This window comes from Eucyclogobius newberryi, unplaced genomic scaffold, assembly GCF_026437365.1.
Source record: "Eucyclogobius newberryi isolate DKJ021-1_F unplaced genomic scaffold, fEucNew1.0.hap1 SCAF_12, whole genome shotgun sequence".
NCBI classification, from domain to species: Eukaryota; Metazoa; Chordata; class Actinopteri; order Gobiiformes; family Gobiidae; genus Eucyclogobius; species Eucyclogobius newberryi.
Window position 1 is genome coordinate 25172656 of NW_027315746.1, and position 21998 is coordinate 25194653.

General features: G+C 39.3%; 1 protein-coding gene across 10 annotated transcripts; it reads left to right on the top strand.

The window, feature by feature from the left end:
* Positions 1-820: 820 nt before the first annotated feature.
* On the top strand, positions 821-21964 carry dtna (dystrobrevin, alpha). 10 transcript variants are annotated; one of them, XM_072441655.1, is made up of 23 exons: positions 821-1049; positions 6707-6774; positions 7418-7498; positions 7576-7789; positions 8353-8438; positions 8809-8963; positions 9765-9870; positions 10646-10812; positions 12094-12218; positions 12595-12603; positions 13457-13540; positions 13725-13790; positions 14937-15032; positions 16053-16137; positions 16461-16555; positions 17401-17514; positions 17811-17907; positions 18630-18653; positions 19190-19349; positions 19414-19503; positions 19578-19674; positions 20279-20390; positions 20483-21964. In XM_072441655.1, exons 2-23 carry the CDS (start codon positions 6708-6710, stop codon positions 20498-20500), a joined length of 2148 nt encoding a protein of 715 aa, XP_072297756.1. In that variant the 5' UTR covers positions 821-1049; position 6707; the 3' UTR covers positions 20501-21964. The 10 variants fall into 10 exon arrangements, with proteins under 10 accessions (XP_072297756.1, XP_072297758.1, XP_072297755.1 ...); XM_072441657.1 differs by lacking the exon at positions 13725-13790; XM_072441654.1 differs by lacking the exon at positions 12595-12603 and having other exon boundaries at positions 13713-13790.
* Positions 21965-21998: the final 34 nt, after the last annotated feature.

Below are 21998 nucleotides of genomic sequence, written 5' to 3' on the forward strand. Positions count from 1 at the left end.
TCCTGGAAAAGCGGCCTTTTTGGAAAAGTTTTTGGGACGAATGACTCAAACTAAAGTCCTGTCAATGTTCAGAGGTGGTCGCCTGGCAACAAGGGGCTGCGCTCGTGCTGTGACTGCAGAGGTGCGTTCAGGGGCACTGGGAAAGACCGCGCATTTGTGCGGAGGTGCGTTCACTGACAGTCGGAGATGTGCGGAGGTGAGCTCATGGGGTAAGAGTCCCCAAGTGAATGCAATAAGAAGACATTAGCTACAAATAATTATATTACTCTGCTCCCACGCCCTTTTTGTCAAATTCAAGTAAACCATGTTGTAAAGCCCATTTAACTGGCTAAACATGTTCATTTTTAAGCCCCAATCACATGGCTCATTAGTATCTTTGCTATCTTGAAGCTGATTTTATATAATGTAGTGGTAGTTAGTACATGTTTAATGTTTTATGCCATTGTTAACATAATACTACTGTGATAGCCTATCCCATCATGTAGAGGCCTAATGGTGAACACTAACTCATACGTTACTGCATGATTTCTGAGCATTTCCGTCTAATTTTCTCTTATTTACAATCAAATTTTAAATCCACATTCTTTGCACCTGCATCATTGCACTGCAGTTATTTCTGAATATCCACTTTCTTTTTTTCTAATTCTTCTTTCCATTATTGCAATGAACAGAGCACAATCACAGTGACATAGTATATGTCAGCATATGTGAAGCATATGTTTGTATTTGTTGTTGTGTTGACAGGGTTGTTTTCTCCTTTCTCTTTTGCAGCCGTTGCGGACTGACGCAAGTGAACAGTCTCCGCATTACGTCACCTCAAAGGCCACACACTGGAGGCAGACTGAGGCTGTGCGCTTCTGCGCCGCTCAGTGCGCTAACCGAACATTTCCACAACACCAGGCTCTGGCAGGAGCGCGACACGATGCAGCAGCGAACACCAAAGACATCCTGATCACACGGCCGGGTTTGGAGCTGCTTGTGGTCTGCTTTCTGGACGGAGAGGAGGAAAAACCAGCGATGTTGCATGACAAGTCTCGGAATAAATAGTGGTAAGTCTTGTGCAAGTGCGCTACAATACAACTGCTGCAGCTGCTGTGGAGGCTGCCGACCTCAACCTACTTTGTCAGTCAGGAGAAAAAGAGTTTAGAGATCAAGTTACAAGGAGAAAAGCTAATGCGGGATGAGAATAAAGCAGGAGTGGTGGTTTATGCGGGCAGCAGGTATTCAGGAACAGGGAGCGCTTTGTCTGTGGTCCTCACAGGTGTCTCTGTGAGTGGCAGGTGATGCCAGGGCAAAGCTGGTGCCATGCTCTGCCTGTTGCCCATCTCACTCTCACTACAGCTCCAGCAGTTGTTCATGTGTAAGCCTAGTTCATGTGTTTTAGGACAACTTCTTTGTCAATATAAAAATGTCCATAATTTCAATGGTTTTGTTACTATTATTTGATTTGTTCATTTTGCATCAACTTCTTGTTAATAACGTTCATTTTTTATCTTTTATTATTGTTAAGATGCCACAATCTGGACAATTCTGTAATCGATCACAACTCAATAGTGACTGACAACAAAAACAACATTATTTAAACTTAATCTAAACTTTATGTCACATGGCTACGTCGTATTGTTTTTCTGTGGCACATTTTATCCTGTGTTCATAGCAGTTTAACAGTCTTACTTGTAAAAATGCCGTCCAAGTCCTTATTTAACACCAGACCCTCACAGTGTTGGCCTTTTTGCACCTGAAACCATGGCAATGAACTGGAGACAAGGGCTGCAGACGCCACTCACCGGAGGTACAGATGACAGGAAGTGGAATATCCCACTCCGAATGTGCTACAACTAAGCCACAACTCATTGACTTTAAACTTTACGCTGCATGTTTTGTTTTTTTATCCTGTCAGGGGCCTGCGATTCACATGCCAGTGGTGTTTATAGTCCCGGGATGTAAAAATAACCTGGGCCAATCAGTGCCAACAGCTGCCGTGTAGTGTAGCGGGCCCGGCGAACACAGATTGCACTGTAATTCAAGTAAGTGCTTGTGTTTGCAAATGTTAAATGACAATCTGCTCCCCTCTCCCCGAGCACGGCTACAAGGACATGCATCACTCGCTCTGTCCACTAGTATGTTGTAGTGTGGAGGAGAACCATAACATTAATAAGGTGTAAAGAAAAAGCACTTGAGCCAGCTGATAAAGTAAGTCTGAACTGTTAAACCTTTGCTTATCTTCTTTATTTGGAAATGCAAAGTATGTTCAGTTTGTAAGATTGTGCCACAAAAGAAAGGTGATGTTTGCTGGGAACTTGCCCGGAATGGGGTTTGGAGTCTGCAACTATAGAGCGCCTGTAAAGCTGGACAAGAATGTGGGGCCTTCACATTTGTGGTTAAAGATAGAGCCGGCCCACACTGTATCTGAGGCGACAACTTTTAAATTCAGGTATACACTGACAGACTCAATTATTTGTGTTTTAGTTGTGATAATATTGTGTTGTGGATAAAAAAGGAGGATTTGCCTAGCTTACTCCGATATGTGCCAGTCAACACAACTAAGATGCTGTACAGTCTGTTTAAAGCCTTATTTTGCTCTACACCTGCACAGTTTGTATCTGGTTTAATATGGCCTCATTTGTCCAAAAAGATTGCACCATTCTTAGTGATTGGAGATTATGAAAACAAGGAGCAGAAGGTGACATAGCTGGCACTCAGCACCTGTCTGCCTGTGACGAGTGGATGCCAGTGTGAATCTATAAATCTGTGCCTGTTGTGTGTGGCTGTAAACATATTTTCATTTTCTTATATATATATTCTTGTAGTTGTCCGGGGCCTCGTGTGAATTTGCATGTTTATGATTATTTTACATTGGCCGTTTTCTGTTTGTTTGGGTTTATTTGTGTGTGTTTTTTGTGTCGGCTGCTTAATTAATAATTTTATTTCTTCTTATAATCTTGATTTTATGTTTTTAACTGAAACATGGCTTGACAAAAACACAGGAAATGTAGTTCTGATAGAATCTGCTCCACCCAACTTTAAGTTTGAATCTGAAACACGAGAAAACAAAAAAGGGGGTGGAGTCTGTGCTGTCTTTAGAGATGAAATAATTACCCGCAGGTTGTCTTTTGGGGTGTTTTCATCATTTGAGTATGTATCCTTTAAAATGGAGCTAAAACGGTCTCCATCCATTCTCTTCATTGTTTTATACAAGCCTCCCCAGCACTGCCAAAGTTTTATTGATGATTTTACTGAGATGCTTTCAGTCATATGCACAGACTTTGATGGTTTGGTCATTACAGGTGATTTCAACGTGCATGTTGATAATGTTTGTGACAGAAACGCTAAAGAGCTTGATGCTGTCCTTGAAACCTTCAGTCTTACTCAGCATGTGAGAGGCCCCACCCACAGCAAAGGACACACTCTAGATCTCATAATTACAAAGGGGGTAAATATTTCAAATGTTAATGTGATCGATGTTGCTCTGTCTGATCATTTCTGTGTCTTCTTTGACCTGTCTGTTTCTCCCAAACCTCCGGTTGGTCCTGCAGTTGTTCAGAGGAGACACATAAGTGATGGCACAGGTGCACTGTTTATGGAAATGATAAACTTTGAAAATGTCTCATGTTCTAATGTAAATGATTTGTTGAACTCTGTTACATCTAGTGTTTTGAATGTTCTGGACACCATCGCCCCTATAAAGGCTAAAATGGTTAAAAATAAGCAGAAGGCGCCGTGGAGAAATGATGATTCGGTCAGGGCACAGAAAAGGGAGTGCCGCAGGGCCGAACGGAAATGGCGCAAGTCAAAGCTCCAGGTTCAAAAAGAGATTTACAAAGAAAAGCTGAACATGTACAACCTAATCTTATGTAGAACTAGGGAAAGATATTTTTCTGAAATAATTGGAAGCTGCAGTAACAACTCGCGTGTCCTGTTTGCCACAGTAAACAGATTAACAAACCCTCCAGCTCAGCTGCCGTTAGAACTCATTTCCACATCCAAGTGTAATGAGTTTGCATTATTCTTTAATGACAAAGTTCAGGGCATTAAAAATGCTATAAATCCCACAATGCAAAAAATTACCCTAAAACCACCAAGACACTTAGAGCTAACTCACTTTGCACCAGTAACTGACAAAACTGTCCATGAGATCATCACCAGTCTGAGTTCATCTACATGCTGCCTTGATGTGTTACCCACCAAATTTCTAAAGTCTGTGCTGAACAGTTTGTTAGCACCATTCACTCACATAGTTAACATGTCGCTTCAATCTGGAACATTCCCAATGTCTTTGAAAACTGCGGTCATAAAGCCTCTCCTAAAGAAGAGCAGTCTTGATGCCGCAGTACTGAGTCATTACCGGCCCATCTCTAATCTGCCATTTTTGGGCAAAGTCCTTGAAAAGGTTGTTTACCAACAGCTCACAGATTTCCTCTTAATAAACAACTCATTTGATGTTTTTCAGTCAGGTTTTAGACCTCATCACAGCACTGAGACTGCTCTTGTCAAGGTGACAAATGACATCCGCCTGAACACTGACACGGGCAAAGCCTCAGTCTTAATTCTGTTAGATCTGAGTGCTGCTTTTGACACTGTCGATCATGGGATCCTCTTACAGAGACTAGAGGACTGGGTGGGCATCACTGGCACTGCCCTAAACTGGTTAAGGTCCTATCTGGAAGACAGGAAGTACTTTGTTGAAATTGGTAGCTGTGTCTCAGACCACATGACCCTGACCTGTGGAGTGCCCCAAGGGTCAGTCCTGGGTCCCCTTCTGTTCAACCTCTACATGCTGCCGTTAGGTCAGTTGATACGCAGTGAAAATGTGTCCTATCACAATTATGCAGACGACACTCAGATCTATGTTACACTATCGGCAGGTGACTATGGACCAGTCGATTCACTCTGTCACTGCATCCAACAGATCAGTGTGTGGATGCAAAACAACTTTCTCCAGCTGAACTCAGACAAGACTGAAATAATCGTTTTTGGCCCACAGAAACAAAGAGAAAGTGTTAGCGGTCACCTCCAGAGTCTCGCTCTAAAACCTACAAACCAAATTAGAAATCTGGGGGTAATAATGGACTCAGACTTGAACTTTAATAGCCACGTCAAATCAATAACATCAGCAGCTTTTTACCATCTAAAAAACATTGCCAAAATCAAAAATATAGTGTCAAAACCAGATTTAGAGAGACTTATCCATGCGTTTGTCTCCAGTAGATTAGACTACTGTAACGGCCTGCTCACTGGTCTCTCCAAACGAGTTGTAAAACAGCTGCAGTACATCCAGAACGCTGCTGCTCGGGTCCTGACTAGAACCAGGAAGTACGATCACATTAGTCCTGTTCTCAGGTCTCTGCACTGGCTCCTGTGGCTCAGAGAATAGACTTTAAAGCAGCTCTGCTTGTGTACAAGTCTCTCCATGGCCTAGCACCAAAGTACATCTTGGATATGTTAGTGCCATATGAACCATCTCGGACTCTGAGGACCTCAGGGACCGGCCTCCTGCTGGTGCCCAGAGTCAGGACAAAACATGGGGAATCTGCATTTCAGTTTTATGCAGCTAAAATCTGGAACAGTCTTCCTGAAGATGTGAGACAGGCTTCAACTCTGACAATGTTCAAATCTAAGCTAAAAACAGTTTTGTTTAGCTGCGCATATGACTGAAAGGATTTTTTCTTTGCACTCTTCTCTTTTGTTTGTGATTTTATTAGTTTAGAAAATCAGTTGGATTGATAATTTTTAATTTAGTTAATTTTATTGTATTTCTGTTTCTGTAATTTCTTTGTGATTTGAATGCATTTTTCCTGCTGTGTGAAGCACTTTGAATTGCCTTGTGTATGAAATGTGCTCTACAAATAAACTTGCCTTGCCTTGCCTTGCCTTGCCTTGCCTTGAATGTCTCTTTTTAATTCAATATGATCTGGTGGGGTTGAAACAAATAAGATAAGATTTACTTTTACACAAAAAACGAGGGTGAATTCAAACTTGGCCAACACTATGTCGCTCATCCAAATTTGTCACCACTTTAGTTTCTCCACCATAATACACATGAATCAGTTTGTACCAATCATTTTCACATCGTAATCATTACTGTCTTATTAAATATCACAGGTGAATGATTATTTGGAGCCACTCACCCTCAAAGTGGCATTAATCCATGTGCATAAAAGTTTGTGTCCAAACTTTGACCGTCTGGAGTAGAAGGTGTGGGCTGCCCGGGTGTGTGTGTGTGGGGGGGTCATTATGTTTTTACGAACTGAGCGACGAGAATCTTTGCTGCCATGGAAACAAACCACATGACTAGGTGTATTAGATTGCCTTGGACAGTGTGCAGCGAGGCGTGGTGTGAGAGTTCTCTCGCCTGCACTGGTCCTTTCAAAGTCCGGGCCTTCGCTCTCAAGTTTTTCAGATACCTTAGCGCAGCTTTTGTCGCACGCAGCACTTGAATGTGCTTCATGCCGTTTGTCTCTTCTCCGCTTGAATCCGTGTTAGATATGTCAAGATTGACCCAATTTTACAATAATCTTGTTTTCTTTCCAGGTCCGCAATTAGAATGTGATGAGGTGCAGGCAGAAATTGAAGTGTTTTTCGAAGTGCTACATCGGTCTGCATTGTTTGACCGTACCTCTCCTTAATGTCCAAATGATGAGTTCACCGTGAGTGTTGTTAAATATCGATGTGCACAGAATGACGGTCTTTCTCTCCTCTCCATCAGAATGATTGAGGGCTGCAGGCAGAGCGGTGACAACATGGCAGATAGACGGCAACTGTTTGTGGAGATGAGTAAGTGCTCAGGACCACGCTTCATTGTGATGTACTCCGGGCACTTTTATTCACTGACCATAAAAATACAACAACCACCACTTTGTGACCTCCTTTTAAAGCATATGAAGATTCATTGTAACTGAAAGTCCAGGTACATTTGAGACACTTTCCTTTACAGATGTTCACAAATATAACTTATAGCTAAGACAGTGGCACTTTAGAAAATCTAATCATTTTTTCCTTTTAATTCAATATTACAGATGTATTAAGTCTTTCTAGCTACATTTTATTTTTATCGGTGTATTCTAACTCATTTTATGCCTTACAATTGCAATTGGCACGCTGTAAATGTAATATAATGCTTCTTTGATTGCACCGCTACTTATTCTCAGGAAAGCAGCAGGCGGTCAACTAATTGGACGAGAACTATTCAAAAATAAAATTGACCTTTTGCAGTTGTTTCTGACCTTATTCAATAATTCATTTAATTTTATTTTTTATACAGGAAAATATTAAAATACACATAACCAGGCCTGACTCAGCAGGTTCCTATTCTGCAGCAAAGGACAGAAACATCAGCATTTTTGCCATCAAACAATCATCAGAACACAACCTCAGAAACACTACAATACTTATAATAAATGTGTGAAATATTTCCTAGGGGCGCAAGATCTGGATTCCATTCGGTTATCGACGTACAGAACAGCTTGCAAACTGCGATTTGTTCAGAAGAAATGCAACAGTGAGTACATCACACGGCAAGGCAAAGCAAAGCGCATTAATGTCACACAAAATCACAGTCCGCCGCGTGTCCTGCAGTGCACTTGGTTGACATTTGGAACGTCATTGAGGCTTTCCGAGAGAGCGGACTCAACTCCATGGAGATGAACGCCGAGCTGAGCGTGGCTCGCCTGGAGGTGGTTCTGTCCACCATGTTCTACCAGCTGAACAAGCGCATGCCCACCACGCACCAGATCGGCGTGGACCAGTGCATTGGCCTGCTGCTCAACTTTCTGCTCGCTGCCTACGACCCGTGAGTAACCGCTCACGTGACGCCGGCGGCGGCCTGTGTGAGGGTAGCGTCTGGGTTTGTGACCTGAGCTAATGTAGTGTGAGCAGGATGAAAATATACTTTACTACATATACTGTAAACAACATACATGCCAGTCTAAACCAGTGATCTAAGCATACTCGTCAACCACTTCATTTATAAATATTAAGGTCTGTTAAGATGTCTAGGAACATGAACATGACTGTTTAACTTTGAAAATCTAAAAATAATGAAGTAGATTTGCTGTTTGTGGAAAGATATTGGTGTCTTGACAAAGGAACATTTCACTTACAGCTGCTTTAATCCTTATTTCTAGTCAAAGCTGTCACTTAACAAGAAATCCCTCTTTGTTAGACAAAGGCAAGGTGAACTATTGACCTTTAGCTGTGTCCGGAACCACAGATAGACCAATGCAGAGTGAAAGTGGTCATTTAAAGGGACCAGACAGTTAGGGGACAGGCACTAATGACGATTGGACAAAGGAGACGGGATGGAGAGATAAGGAGATCGATGGCTGTAATGTAACTTGCTTTTGCTTTCTTTAGGGAGGGCCATGGCAAGATGTCTGTCTTTGTGTTGAAGACGGCCTTGGCAACCATGTGTGGAGGGAAAATCCTGGACAAATTAAGATGTAAGAAGTTTGACTTTTAGAAACATTCCAACTTTATCTGCAGTTATCATCATAAAGACATATACTGGTACATTTTTCTCATACGCTCTTAAAAGGCTGCGTCTGTGTAGTGTCTTTAAGATGGGAACAGGCCTGGCTGCGTGTGTCTGGGAGAAGTCGTTTTCCCTTTTCTTAAGATAGCCCATATTACATAATCTGCTTAGTCTGTGGGAGTTGCACCATGCCAGCAGTATCATAACAAATGATTTGAATAACAGCTTTCCTCGATTTGTTTTCCCGAGTAAATTGCGTTGTATTATACTGTAATTAGTTGACTGTGGTGGCAAGTTACAATTAGTTCATTTGTTGTGTCTCCCTGCGTTCTTCCCAGATATTTTTTCCCAGATATCAGACTCAGACGGAATCATGGTGCACTCACAGTTTGACCAGTTTCTGAGGGAGGCGCTGAAATTGCCAATGGCGGTTTTTGAAGGACCTTCGTTTGGTTACACTGAGCAAGCTGTTAGAACATGTTTTTCTCCGCAGGTAAGGTCGTAAACATCGACTTCACAATAGACTTATTCAAACTTCTGCGCATCTCTTGACATGTACGTGTATTGCTCTGTAGTTTCTTTATTTATTTAGCTCGGTCTCTGTGGATTTGAGTGGCAAATGGAGGAACACATGAACACAAATTAAATTACATCTCTAAATTACGTTCTGGGATCTGTATTTGGAAAATTAACTGCCTTTAGACCAGTTCATACCATTTTAGATGGAAAAGTATTATTGATTTTTAAAAAACAAGTGGTCTTTTTAGATTGCTCTTTCAGTATTCTTCTCATCAGTAAAATTATCAAGGAAAAAGTAATGGAACAAAAATGTATTCTGGGTTCCCTTTGTATCGAGTGGAAACATAAAGTAAGGGAACTGATATGTTATTAAGTCTTATATTACGTTAACTAATCATTAGCCTTTTGGGAATCCTGCGATAAAGATGAGGTAGATAAAGGAACATATTCCCTCTTGTCACTCACAAATTAACCTCTGAACCTCCATAGATTTGTTTCTTTTCTTAAAAAATGTATGGATGGATAGATGGATGGATGGATCTTCTAACATTATTCACAAAATATGATCTGTACAAATCAACACTAATTTGGTAGCTACTGTCACTTATGTTTATTTATATAATGCATCTGTGCGTGATATTATCTTGAGCATAGCTTCTAGGAAAATTAAGATATTTTGTATAATAAGAATTTGGCAATAGAAATTGTATTTTATTGTACATTTTCTCCCTAGCGCTTTATAATCTTCGATCTTTCTCTTCCCTTGTTTGTACAGAAAAAAGTCTCCCTCAACACATTCCTGGATACATTGATGTCAGACCCGCCCCCTCAGTGTCTGGTCTGGTTACCACTCATGCATCGGCTCACCAACGTGGAGAACGGTACGAAGCAACACAAACTAACTCCCACCTCAAAGCTGAAACTTTGCACAGACTGGCTCTGTGGCTGTGAAGTGCAGATCTGCATCATAACCTTGAATCACAGTTCTCACGGACAGTGCTCTGCCAGATGCCCACTCCTCCAGCTAAAATCACCCACAGGGACCTCACACCCGGAGCATGGCGCTCTTTCTCCATAATCATTGTTGAAGTAGAGAGAGACTTTCTTTCTCCTTGGAAACTCTTTGATGTAGTTCTTTATGTTTGAATTGGGGATTACGTGAAATTTGAGACAATGTAAACACCACCAATACCGGTTCTGACTTTTCTTGTGTCTTGTGAGCATTTTAGATTCACTTGTATTATTCCACAGCGATTTGAACTTACTTTACAAGCATCTTAATGTTTTTGTAACTGCTTCCTTATAACTAAACAGAGGGAAAATGCAATATGCCCAAATAAGTCCTTACACAACAGCAGTTTTCATATATGATTGACTGTGGAAAATATCTATTTCAAAATGTATAAAACTAACAGTATCACATTTGCCAACTATTCTCAGACACAAATGGGAAACCCCTGTCTGGTTTGCTTATTGCTTGTTGATATATGTTTTTTTCTTTTTTTTTTAATATCAGCTCAGTGCCATAACACACTGCCCACGTAATGCCTGCTTAATTATATTTATATTATTTTTTAATTAATTTATATTTATATTTATATTTATACTTATATTTATATTTATGTGTCTGACCCCTGCTTTCTCTCTGTCTCTCAGTCTTTCACCCGGTCGAGTGCTCCTACTGCCACACCGAGAGCATGATGGGCTTCCGCTACCGCTGCCAGCAATGTCATAATTACCAGCTCTGTCAGGACTGCTTCTGGAGGGGGCATGCCAGCGGTTCCCATAGCAACCAGCACCAAATGAAGGAGTACACATCATGGGTAAAGAAACACAAGCGGGAGAGGGGAGCGAGGGCGGGGCGTAGGGGGTGTGTCCGTAGTAAACCAGTCGTTGTGGTTATTTGCTGCAGTGTAACGTATGGATTCTACCTCCCCCGACTGGAGAAAATACAAATAACCATATCAGGAGGGAATTACAGTTTAAATAATTATGGCATTTGTCTCTTATTAGTGTAATTCAAATTCTGGCTATATTCAAGGCCCTCAATATTGATTGACCGGGATAAAATTAATAAACACTGTGGAAACCCGATAACAAAATAGATATTTAATCATACATTCAATTATTTTCTACCGCTTTACCAGTCAGCTCTACCGCTGACTGGAGCCTATCCCAGTGACTTTGGGCCTTAGGCGGGGTACACCCTGGACAGTGGCCAACTCGTCGCAGGGTTCATTTAATCATACATAGTTTAGTTAAAAGGAAAGCATTAAAATACATTTACATTGCATGACACAAGAATGAAATACTGAATTCTAAAACCCAGGCCAAGGAAAATCAAACCCACACAATTATTTAACTGGATTGTGAAGTGCATTGAATATATACATATAATATATATTGTATACTGCATATATTATTGTACACTTTTTTCCCTTCTGTGCAGGGCTAAGCTACACCACAGAGAAATTACTCACAAGTTTGTTCCTCATATTGATCAATGCAATTTCATTTCATCTAACACATTAAATGGTGTTCAATGTACATTTTCTGAGCCTAAATAATATAGACGTTTAGCTTTTGCAATTAAATAGTCAAGTTCATTCCTTTAAACTCTGCTCCAAACCTAATGCTTTTCCTGAACTCTGTTTAAAAGACATTTTGTCGATTTGAAATGACGAGGCCTGTCACAATCATTACTATATTGACTTATCCATCAATAATTGTAAGAAGGAACAGTATTTTTAGGGCTCAATATTTGTCTGTGTATCTGTGTGTTGTTTTTGGGTATTACATGAATTAGGTTTCAGCTGTAGAGGGTTGAATAATTAAAAAATACGACTAATAAATGAAAGTCCTTCATTATTCGCTTTATTTATTGCAGCTCTTGAGTTTCAAGCTTCATTTGCAAAAGGGTTTACTAGCACTTTCAGGTTATTGTGTCAGCGCAGCTTAATGTTATCGTTTGTCGTGACATTTTCTGGAACAAAACATCGCACAACAACATTTGCTATCATGACCGGCCTTGATTTAAATTCGATTAACTGCACAGCGCTACTTCTGTACCTTGACTCTGACTCTCTGTTTCTCGATCCTCCTAGAAATCCCCGGCTAAGAAGCTGTCCCATGCTCTGAGTAAGTCTCTCAGCTGTGCGTCCAGCAGAGAACCTCTCCACCCCCTGTTTCCCGAAATGCCAGAAAAACCTCTCAACCTCGCTCACATTGTGTAAGTCTGTTTCTGTCTATCATGCTGTATGGAGCGCCTCTCATTTCTTCGTTCCGGTTGTAAGTGTTTGATTTCTACCCTCTGGCTGTTTATTGTCCTTAAGGCTGTGCTGGATGTGAAGTAATTTCAGTCAGTCATTTGAAGCGACCGATCAATACGACTTAATTCTAGCCCTGGGAGTGATTGTAATTTACGTTTGCTGCATCTGCTGCACAGTAATGTCTGATAAACAAAAGCTTTCATAATAGCCTTTTAATATACTGTGATATACTATAATGCACATTTTTTGTGTATCTCCCTAATGCATTTGGCATATGTTTTCTACAAAAACAATAAAAGCACTTTCCTTTTTTTTTTGCTACCTTGATGAAAATAGAGATACATGGTGAGTGCAATTTGCTTATTTTGCCTAACCTTTCCATTCCTTCTATAACATATTCTCTCTATTCTTTCTAACCACACCAGCCCTATACGCTGTGACTAGTATTACCCATTCTATAGACTCTTTCAAAGTTTGTAAATAAATACATTCTAAATTCTGGAATGCAGGAAAAAGTAAAGTGGAATATATTTCAATAGAGGAACTGGGATTATGTGCAGAATATCATAAAAGGGCAAAATATGAAAAATCAAGTAAATAAGAACCACTCTGATACACGTGAGTGATATCAGACGTTTACAAATGTATTTTACATTTATAGCGTATTTAAAATGGAAGAGGAGATTAGGCTAGACACAGGATTACATGCGTTACCATATATTATACTTTTTATGAAGCTGAAATACAGTGCTGAGACTTAAAAATATGTATTTCAACCTTTAAAAGATAAGCAAACTGCCATTTCTACCCTGGGATGCCAACATTCTTGCCTAAATTTCTGTTATAAAGACTTAAAACAATTAGCATTTAGGTCGGTGTAATTCCTCATTCGTCCAGGAGTTTTCCAGTGTAGAAAAAGATTCAGTTGCAGTCATCTGGACACTGTTTTTATTAGCATTTAGATATGTCTGTTATGGTAAACTTCCTCCAGTCACCTCCATTCTTGATTTTTTAACATTTTGATTGTTTAAAATTGTATACAGTTGATTGTTGTAACGCTGATAACCATTATGTTGTTTGTCATGTTACACATCCAATCCTAATGCATGGTTTATTGTTGTTCATTTCACACAAACATGATATAATAAACCAAAAAAACCTCCTATCTTTCCTTAAATTGTGCAATATTTTCACGTAGGCCTCCAAGACCAGTGAATTATCCCAATGACTACGCCTTCTCCCACTCCATGCCTACATCAGGGAACCCTTACTCCACCAAAAAGTGAGTCGCCCGAACAATGACTGTCCTGGATTTGAAAGCAGATCTTTTCAGCTCGGGGTGCTCCCTAAAGGCTCCGGCCCTGTAGACTCTGTGAACCAGACTATCTTCATTTTGTAGCCTTTTCTTCTGTGTGTTTTTTGCCTTTGTACTTTCCTTTACTGAGTGTATATAGCTTACCTTACAGCAGGAATAATGTTGAACAAAGAAACCCCTTGACTGTGCCTGCCTCCCATCTGTTGAAAGGCAGAGGGTAAGTGACACAGGTGCACAAATAACAAAAAAGTGCATGTATAGGATATAACTGTAGGTAACCGGGTCGAAAGTATCACAAAGTTCTGGATGCAAGAAGTAAGATTATTTGACTGGAACTTTGTGGCTCTTTATGACTGCATGAAGTTTCTAGCAACGGTCTGTTTGCTGCAATCGCTTTATAAATAAGGCCTTGAACATAGACTCCCACTTAACATAAGTACGATTTAAATTGAATAATCAAGCATATTTAGAATGTATATGTCTAGCCCTGTCATGATAATTACTATATCAACTCATCGTTCAGTAAATTATATCTGGAACAATTTATTTTAGGACTCAATCTCTATTTTGTGCAAGTTTTGTCTGCATTTGTTGGGATAATTTGTTATTTTATTGCAGAATGATAAGATTTGAGCTGTAGAGGGTCCAAAAAAGTGTTTAACTTGGCTTTTTATTTATTGCACTTAGTGTTTTTAAACAATATTGTACATCTAGAAAGGATTATACTGCTTAAAGATGATTGTGTTAGTGGTATAAAGTAGTTTGCCGGTAATTATCATTGTTTATCGTGACATTTTTCTGCTGCAAAATGTGTTATTGTGACCTGTATATGTCTTATTGAGTTAAAAAGCAAGTGCAGAAAATGCATTACAATCAATATTTTCAGAAATATCTCATCAACATGAACTATACAGTATTTGAGCTACCTAAAGACAACTAAGTTTTGAGTGGTTTCAGTTCTCCTGAATAATATGAACAACACACAGTACCTATCATAATTACATAGTTACATTGAATTAGTTCAATCTTAAAGGGAGCGTTGTTTCAATAATGCAGTACGGGTGATTAATGCTTGTGTAATATAAGCAGTGCATGTCGTTCCCCTCTTGTGCTGAGCATGCCCTTAATCATTCTGTTAGCCTTTATCGATGCTGTCTCTCCCACACATAATATGGCCTTGTTTCTCTCTAGTCACCCATGAAGAGCTCTCTTTCAGCTCATTCTTCCCCGAGCCCCTTTGTCTGCGTTTTCTCTCCCGTCCCCGGTGTTACCTACCCCGTCTCCCCCTCCTTTAACCCGCCTCACCCATCCACCGTCACCTGTGCAATGTCTGATGTCTTTGTGGAATGGTGCACTCTTTCAGGTTAAACTACTACCTGGATGTGGCCGATAGACTTGCAGATGAACATGTTCTCATTGGTCTGTATGTGAGGCTGCTCCAAAACAACCCCAAATCATGGTTAGTGGGCGTGTGGTGCTGCTGATGTGTGTGGCCAGCAGCAGTGGAAACCATGTGCTCTGCTGAATGCTCACTGTGCAACTCTAACCCTAAGTCTGGAGAGGTTTCTGCTTTAATACTGCATGCTGCTTTTTGTATCTGCTAACCACTGACAAATAGTTGTGAACTGCTGTACTTTTTCTGGTCAAAACAATAATAATATAATCTTATAATAATAATAATATAACCTTATCAGAGCTCAGAGGTCAGTGTGTTTCCAGATCAGAGCTGTCACTCTTGGTCTTATTGTTTGATTTTGAGTGTTTTAAGACTAAGCAAATCCAAGGAAATGGACTAAACTTTTAAGCAGTTTATAATGTTTCTCATTTGTTGGAAAGGATCTTTTTCATTTAGTTTAGGACAGAGTAGATTACTGTATTTGCCGGTATTTTGAACATTATAAACTGCAAAGATAAATGTATTGGTTGCCATTAATATGTTTTAAATATGGATTTTGGTGCTGCCAATATGTAGTTTAATTGCTCTTCTTTTACATTCGGACACAATTTGTTGCTTTTTTTGTGTTTAAAATTAAAACAGAAATAATGTGATGGGCCAGCCCCAGTAATACACATGTACTTACATAAAATGTTGGCTTCATACTATCATTTTCATTAGTATTTTCTCATACAGTACAGTACTAATCCCGCTGTGCATTTATTTTACGGTAAATGCAGTGCTGCAAATAAAGTTTACCATCTGTTTTATCTCTGCAGCTGTGTGACTTTTACCACCCTGAGTTAGTGCATTTCCCATGAAAGCATAAACATCATTTTTACTGTGTAGGAGATCAACTTCTGTAGAGTGATAACAATCTCCTCATGATCAAATTATCAATACAAGAATAATAACTGCTCATTTGACAATCTGCAAGGATCTCCGCTGTTAATGCTTATCCACCTAGAAACTAACTGCATTTCTTATTCTGTTTTTGTACCGTGCAGAGGAGTGACTGTGCCTTTCCAATTTCCTTGTGTTCAGTTTGCTGGAGAGGAGTAACCACCTCCAAGACGAGGAACACAGCCTCATTGCTCGCTACGCTGCAAGGCTGGCTGCTGATGCTGCGGTGAGATATAACCTACATTATTGCACACGCTATCATGACATCTTTCATCTGCGTCTAGTGCCAGGAATATATCACACAATAGAAGAGGTTTCAACATTTATATCCACCCCAGGGAGTTCTCAGTCCTGTTATTGTCGAGATGAAGAAGGGACTTTCAGGTAGAGATCATTTATAGGCAGACTAGGAAACCGGTCTTTGCCCCGATGGGGTCTTGATGGATGGCTGGTGACCTGACTGTTTTTGTTTCCTGGTGAGATATGAGATAAGCTGGATGGATGACATCAGCCACTCACGTGATCTCTCCGGCTTGCTTTCCCCGACAGGCTCAGCAGCAGCGGGTCCCCACTGACCTGCCCGGATCTCTGGATGCCAACAAGCAGCAGAGACAGCTCATCGCCGAGCTGGAGAGCAAAAACAGGTGAGGCCGCTGCTGCGAGTGGCAGTTGTGTTGTACAGTTTATTTTAAAAGCCAATCCAAACACCTTTCCCATTATTTCCCCATTAGTATTTTATTGTATGTAAACTAAGTAAGAACACAGTAAGGGGAGAAATAAGACAGGGTTATGAATATTTAATGCTAATTAGGCCTCCCTAGCTGTTCAGGGACCTTAACATAAACCCAATCATGACTGTCAGTCACACTGTTTGTAAGATTTTACTTCATGACTTAGTAGTTAAATGTACTAGAGCTGCAACTAACAATTATTTTAGTGGTTGACTAGTCAGCAATTATTTTTTTGATGAGTCAAATAATTATTCCGATTGTATATTGAGAGTTTTTAAATACATTATCATCCAAATAGAGGTTAAAATGTGTGACTGAAGGCTTCTAGATAAGACAATATATGCAAATAAAGTATTTATTATTATTATTTCATTTTTTTCGAGTCTGTACGTTTAAGGAAATGATTCTGACTATCCAAATATTATTATTATTATTATTATTATTATTATTATTATTATTATTATTATTATTATTATTATTATCACCACCATCATTATTATATATATTCAAAAGAAAATCTGTGGGAGCCCTAAAATATACTTAATGTCATATGCTTACTTAAGTATAGCAGTATAAAGTATAGATGATTTGCTCACTGTAACATGGCACGATACTAGAAACTGTCCATCCATAATTGTCAGCAGTTATTAAGTGCAAACTACCCTCCCTCCAATCCAAAAGCAGCTGAGCTATGTCCCAGCCCATAACTCAGAGCTGTGAAAGGCTGTGTGGTAGTAAATAAATGTCCTGTGTTTCAGAGAAATCCTCCTAGAAATCCAACGTCTACGTCTTCAGCATGAAGCGGCGTCCCAGCCACCACTAGACAGAGGTCAGCAGAACCCCACCCTTCTGGCTGAGCTACGACATCTCAGGTACAACACACACGTACTGGTATTTGGAGCTGCAGTTTCACATTGCTTGAACTTACTCTACCATATTCTCAATTGATCTCGATAAATACCTAATCAATCCGTCCAGTGATACACAAAACAAATGTAAATGTTTTTTCCTGTTGAAATTCTTTGTTTTGTATTATGGAACCTCCCTGGACGACTTAGGGATTACACAGATATCGTTCATTGTTTTGGTTGAGACCTACTTTTGAATCTTAGTTTTCAATGTAAAAGTACATTTTTGTGAACACTAAACAGCTTGTTCTTTCTGTCAGGCAACGCAAAGATGAGCTAGAACAAAGAATGTCTTCACTGCAGGAGAGTCGCAGGGAACTCATGGTGCAGCTAGAGCAACTAATGATGCTTCTCAAGGTAACACACACACACACACACACACCTCACTTCATTAATATTCATGTGTATTGATTTATAATTAGGCTTTATTCTGAACAGACATTGTTATATGAGTTGTTTATGCAAAGATAAATATGACAGAGTTCTTTTTTGTTAAGAGCTAGTTAATCTGTTTTAGCCTAAAATAATTTTGGCTATAACAGCTGACTGTGACATAGTTTACTATAACGTACCAGTAAAGACATTTTCTTCTTGGGTAAAAAGGTACTAGTGAGCATAAGGTAGATCCATCTATTAGATAGAATTATGTAATACATACCGTACCTTTATGAAACAAATGAACATACATGATGCAGATTAGCCTTGTTAGTTAAAAGACCTCCTGCTGCGAGACAACGATCTGGACAGATGAGTTAAGAACAGGACGCTGAGCTGGAGGATTACGCATCATCACACCTTACAAGAGAAAGCGTCCGCCCCTCACGGAGATGGGTAACCTCTGGTGTGAGAATATTATCTGCAGTCAACAAGACAGGACGTCTTTAAAGCCAGTATACACTGCTTACTGATGTGGCTTAAGTGGGGAAGATATCAATCTAATTAGCCTAAAAGGATCAATAGTAATCCATTAAAGATGCATGAGAAAGTCACCTGCTGTTACATCCTGAAGCAAACACAATTGGATTTTTAGAAATACTCAATGCAATGAGGTTTTGGTTTCACAAACCATTATTTTTCAGATTGAAGAGGAACAGAAGGAGGCTGTAAGTCTCAAAATCAGACGAACTAAACAAATGCTTGCTTTGTAGATTGAACGTTCTGCATGGACATTGCAAGTCAAAATAACATCTTAGTTTAATGTTAAACTAATCATGTTCTAATGATATAATTTCATGTCACTGGAATGTAACATTAGGTATTAATAAATAGTTGTAGTTCTCTGGGCATGGTATGTATAAATGTATATATATTTTTCATGCATTTAACATGGTTTCTTTGAGAAACCTAGATAAATGCTCATGTTGGAATTTCAGAGAACAAAATAAATTACTACTTCTTAATTTGAACAAAATAGCCAGTTGAAGAAACAATTTGGTTCAATAATTAAAGTATGTCAGTGTTCCCACACATACTTCATCCAAGGCCGGCCCTGGAAAGCACAGTAATACACTGTTCACTACAAATGAAAACCACTAAGTTGTCCTTGAATAGGTTACAGAGAGTAGATACATAATTAAAACATTTAAAAAATCTTTTTCTGATTTCATTTGAGTTAAAGTATGTGCTGTTCTCTCTGTAGACTCAGGGTCCAGGCTCTCCACGCTCCTCTCCCAGCCACACCATCAGTCGATCAATTCCCACTCCTATTCTGTCTGACTCCACCTGCACAACCCCCACCCACACGCCCCAGGACTCCCTCATGGGTGTAGGAGGCGATGTACAGGAGGCTTTCTCTCAAGGTAACACACAAGCTAATTCAACTGAACAAAACATTTACAATAACAGATCTGATGTTTTTCACAGGTCCGAGGCGAAATTTAAGGACTGATCTGCTCATTGCTGCTGACTCCATCACCAACACAATGTCATCACTGGTTAAAGAGCTGAATTCAGGTGATACATTGAAATAAAAGCAAAAAGTAAACTTTTTTTTGGAGTGAATAAGATGCAATTGTTTGGTCTTACAGAGGGTGGAATTGAGACAGAGAGCACAGTAGATTCAGACTTTGGACGTGAACTTTTGGCTGCAACGTCTTCAGATCCTTTCTTCAATTATAAACCAAGGTAGACCAAAGTGACCCCTTTGTACTGGCGCCATCTAGTGGATATATCGTGAGAACTGATCTTGCTGGCCAGGTTGGAAATAGACTCCTGATTCTAATTCTGAAATCAGGAAAAAAAATTGTATATCTGAGCTAGTAATGTTAATGACTATTGCAGTGGTTCTTAACCTTTTCCAGTCACCCCCAAAATAACCAATGCCAATATCGTTGGCATTAGTGATCCCTGACATAGAAAGTAGCCTCATGTCTAATGTTTGATTTTATTTTGAGTATATCGTTTTTGAGTCAACAAATAATAATCTACCACTTTATCGACCATTTACCACTTGATTTGAAGTGTGTCAAGCCGTACTCTTAATTTTGTCTCTCATATCATCTGGGGACCCCCAGAAATCATTTTGCGACCCGATGGGGGTGAGAACCACTGGCCATAATGAACAGAATCATTATAGTCTTGTTTTATTAAAGTGGAACGTTTGTTTATAATGGATCTCTTCAAGAATCCCTATTCTTTCTTTTCTTTTACTTATTTACTGTCAAAAACATACATAAGTTGTTGATGCCTTGTCAGTGCATGTTTTGAAACGAGCCATTTTGTCTTCAAGACCTGCCAGTGGTGCCGACAGTTACGAGAACAATCTGGAAGCGCAGCTGGAGGACCAGCTTAAGTTTGGGGAACTAATGAAGCACAGACCGGAACGAGACAAAACATGCATGGTGAGTGCAAAGTTAAGTAAACAAAAGTACATTCTGAAAATATTCTTAATTGTCTTATTGTTACTGCATGTTTTTGTGTTTGTATTGTGCAGGTCACGTTGCAGCAATGACCATGGCTGCAATATGAAAAGCAACAATAACAGCCAAGACACTGGATATAACACTGGATCGATACAAAGCAATGATGATAAGCACTGCTGAATCCAACCATAGAAGACATTTATGTAAAGATATATATTTTTAACCAACCACATAGGCTATTGAAGCTAATACTGTGAGCTGATGTAAAGAGATTTCTCCTGAGCTGTCTATTATACCACAGGTGCCATAAAACCACACAATTTGGATTAAAAAAAAAAAAAAAATCAATATAATTTTTGTTAAGTTGTTAGTAATTATAATTATAACACTGCCAGTGCCAATTGGCAAAAGTTAGTTTGAACACATTCAACCTGGATGTTTCTTCATGTGCCATCTAAGATCAAAGATTATGACACTTGCAATACTCATGTAACTTTTCATAGAGACAGAATAGATTTCACAACTGATTTTATACCATTGCTCTTAAGTGTTCTAAATGTTTATTTATATTTTTGATTTTGAATCATGGCCTTTTGTGATTTCATTTGATGTCTGTATAAAATTGCACTCTGCCTTTGCTGATTGAGGGATTGGGGAAAACGTCTCTCAACCTGTCGCACTGCAGTATGTGGCCCACACTGCTCTGCTCCTTGTTTTATGTTCTGCTTCTTTAGTCTAAAGCTGGATGTGATGCTTTTGGGTTTCAACAAAACATATTTCCTTTGTGGTTAGAAACAGAGGTGGGTAGAGTAGCCAAACATTTTACTCAAGTAAGAGTACCCTTAGGTGAAAATTATATTTTACTCAAGTAGAAATATAAACTGTTGGTCCAAGAAATGTAAAAGTAACAGTACAGAGGTAATTGTGGAAACTGGGTAACTGTCTAGATGTAACATCTGATTTATAATTTATAGTTAATGTAATTGGAAGGACAAAACATTAGATGGTATTTTCAAAGGATGGACCACACACATTGGTCTGAAGGAGCGGTACAAGTTATACAAATGTTTAAAACGTTAACCTCTGTCACTTGTTGACTTAATCACAGTCGGAAGAGTAACCAAAACATCTACTCAAGCAGGAGTAAAAATATGGTGTCTGAAAAATATGCCAAAGTAAATTTTGTAAAAGTGACATAACTAAGTGTACTTGAGTACACTTAGTTATGTTGAGTGCTTAGAAACACTAATCGCCCCAGAGAAGGCATTGAAAAATAAGGATCTTTAAGTTTACTTTAAGCTTTGATTATGACTCAAGTGCCATTTTTACACATAACATAAAATACTTTATGGCTCACATGAAATTAAACACATAACATTTACACACCTATTATATAGTGAGTGTGTGAAACACAGTCACTTTGGCAAGTGACAAGCCACTCAAAAAAAGAAACATCATAAATGTGTGAAATATACATTGTTTGATTTTTGAGCAAGTTCATAGCAGTGATTTTGCATGGTGGTGATGCGTAATAAAATGTTGACATAATACCACTCTATTGGAGTATTATTTCCTTATTCGTCACAC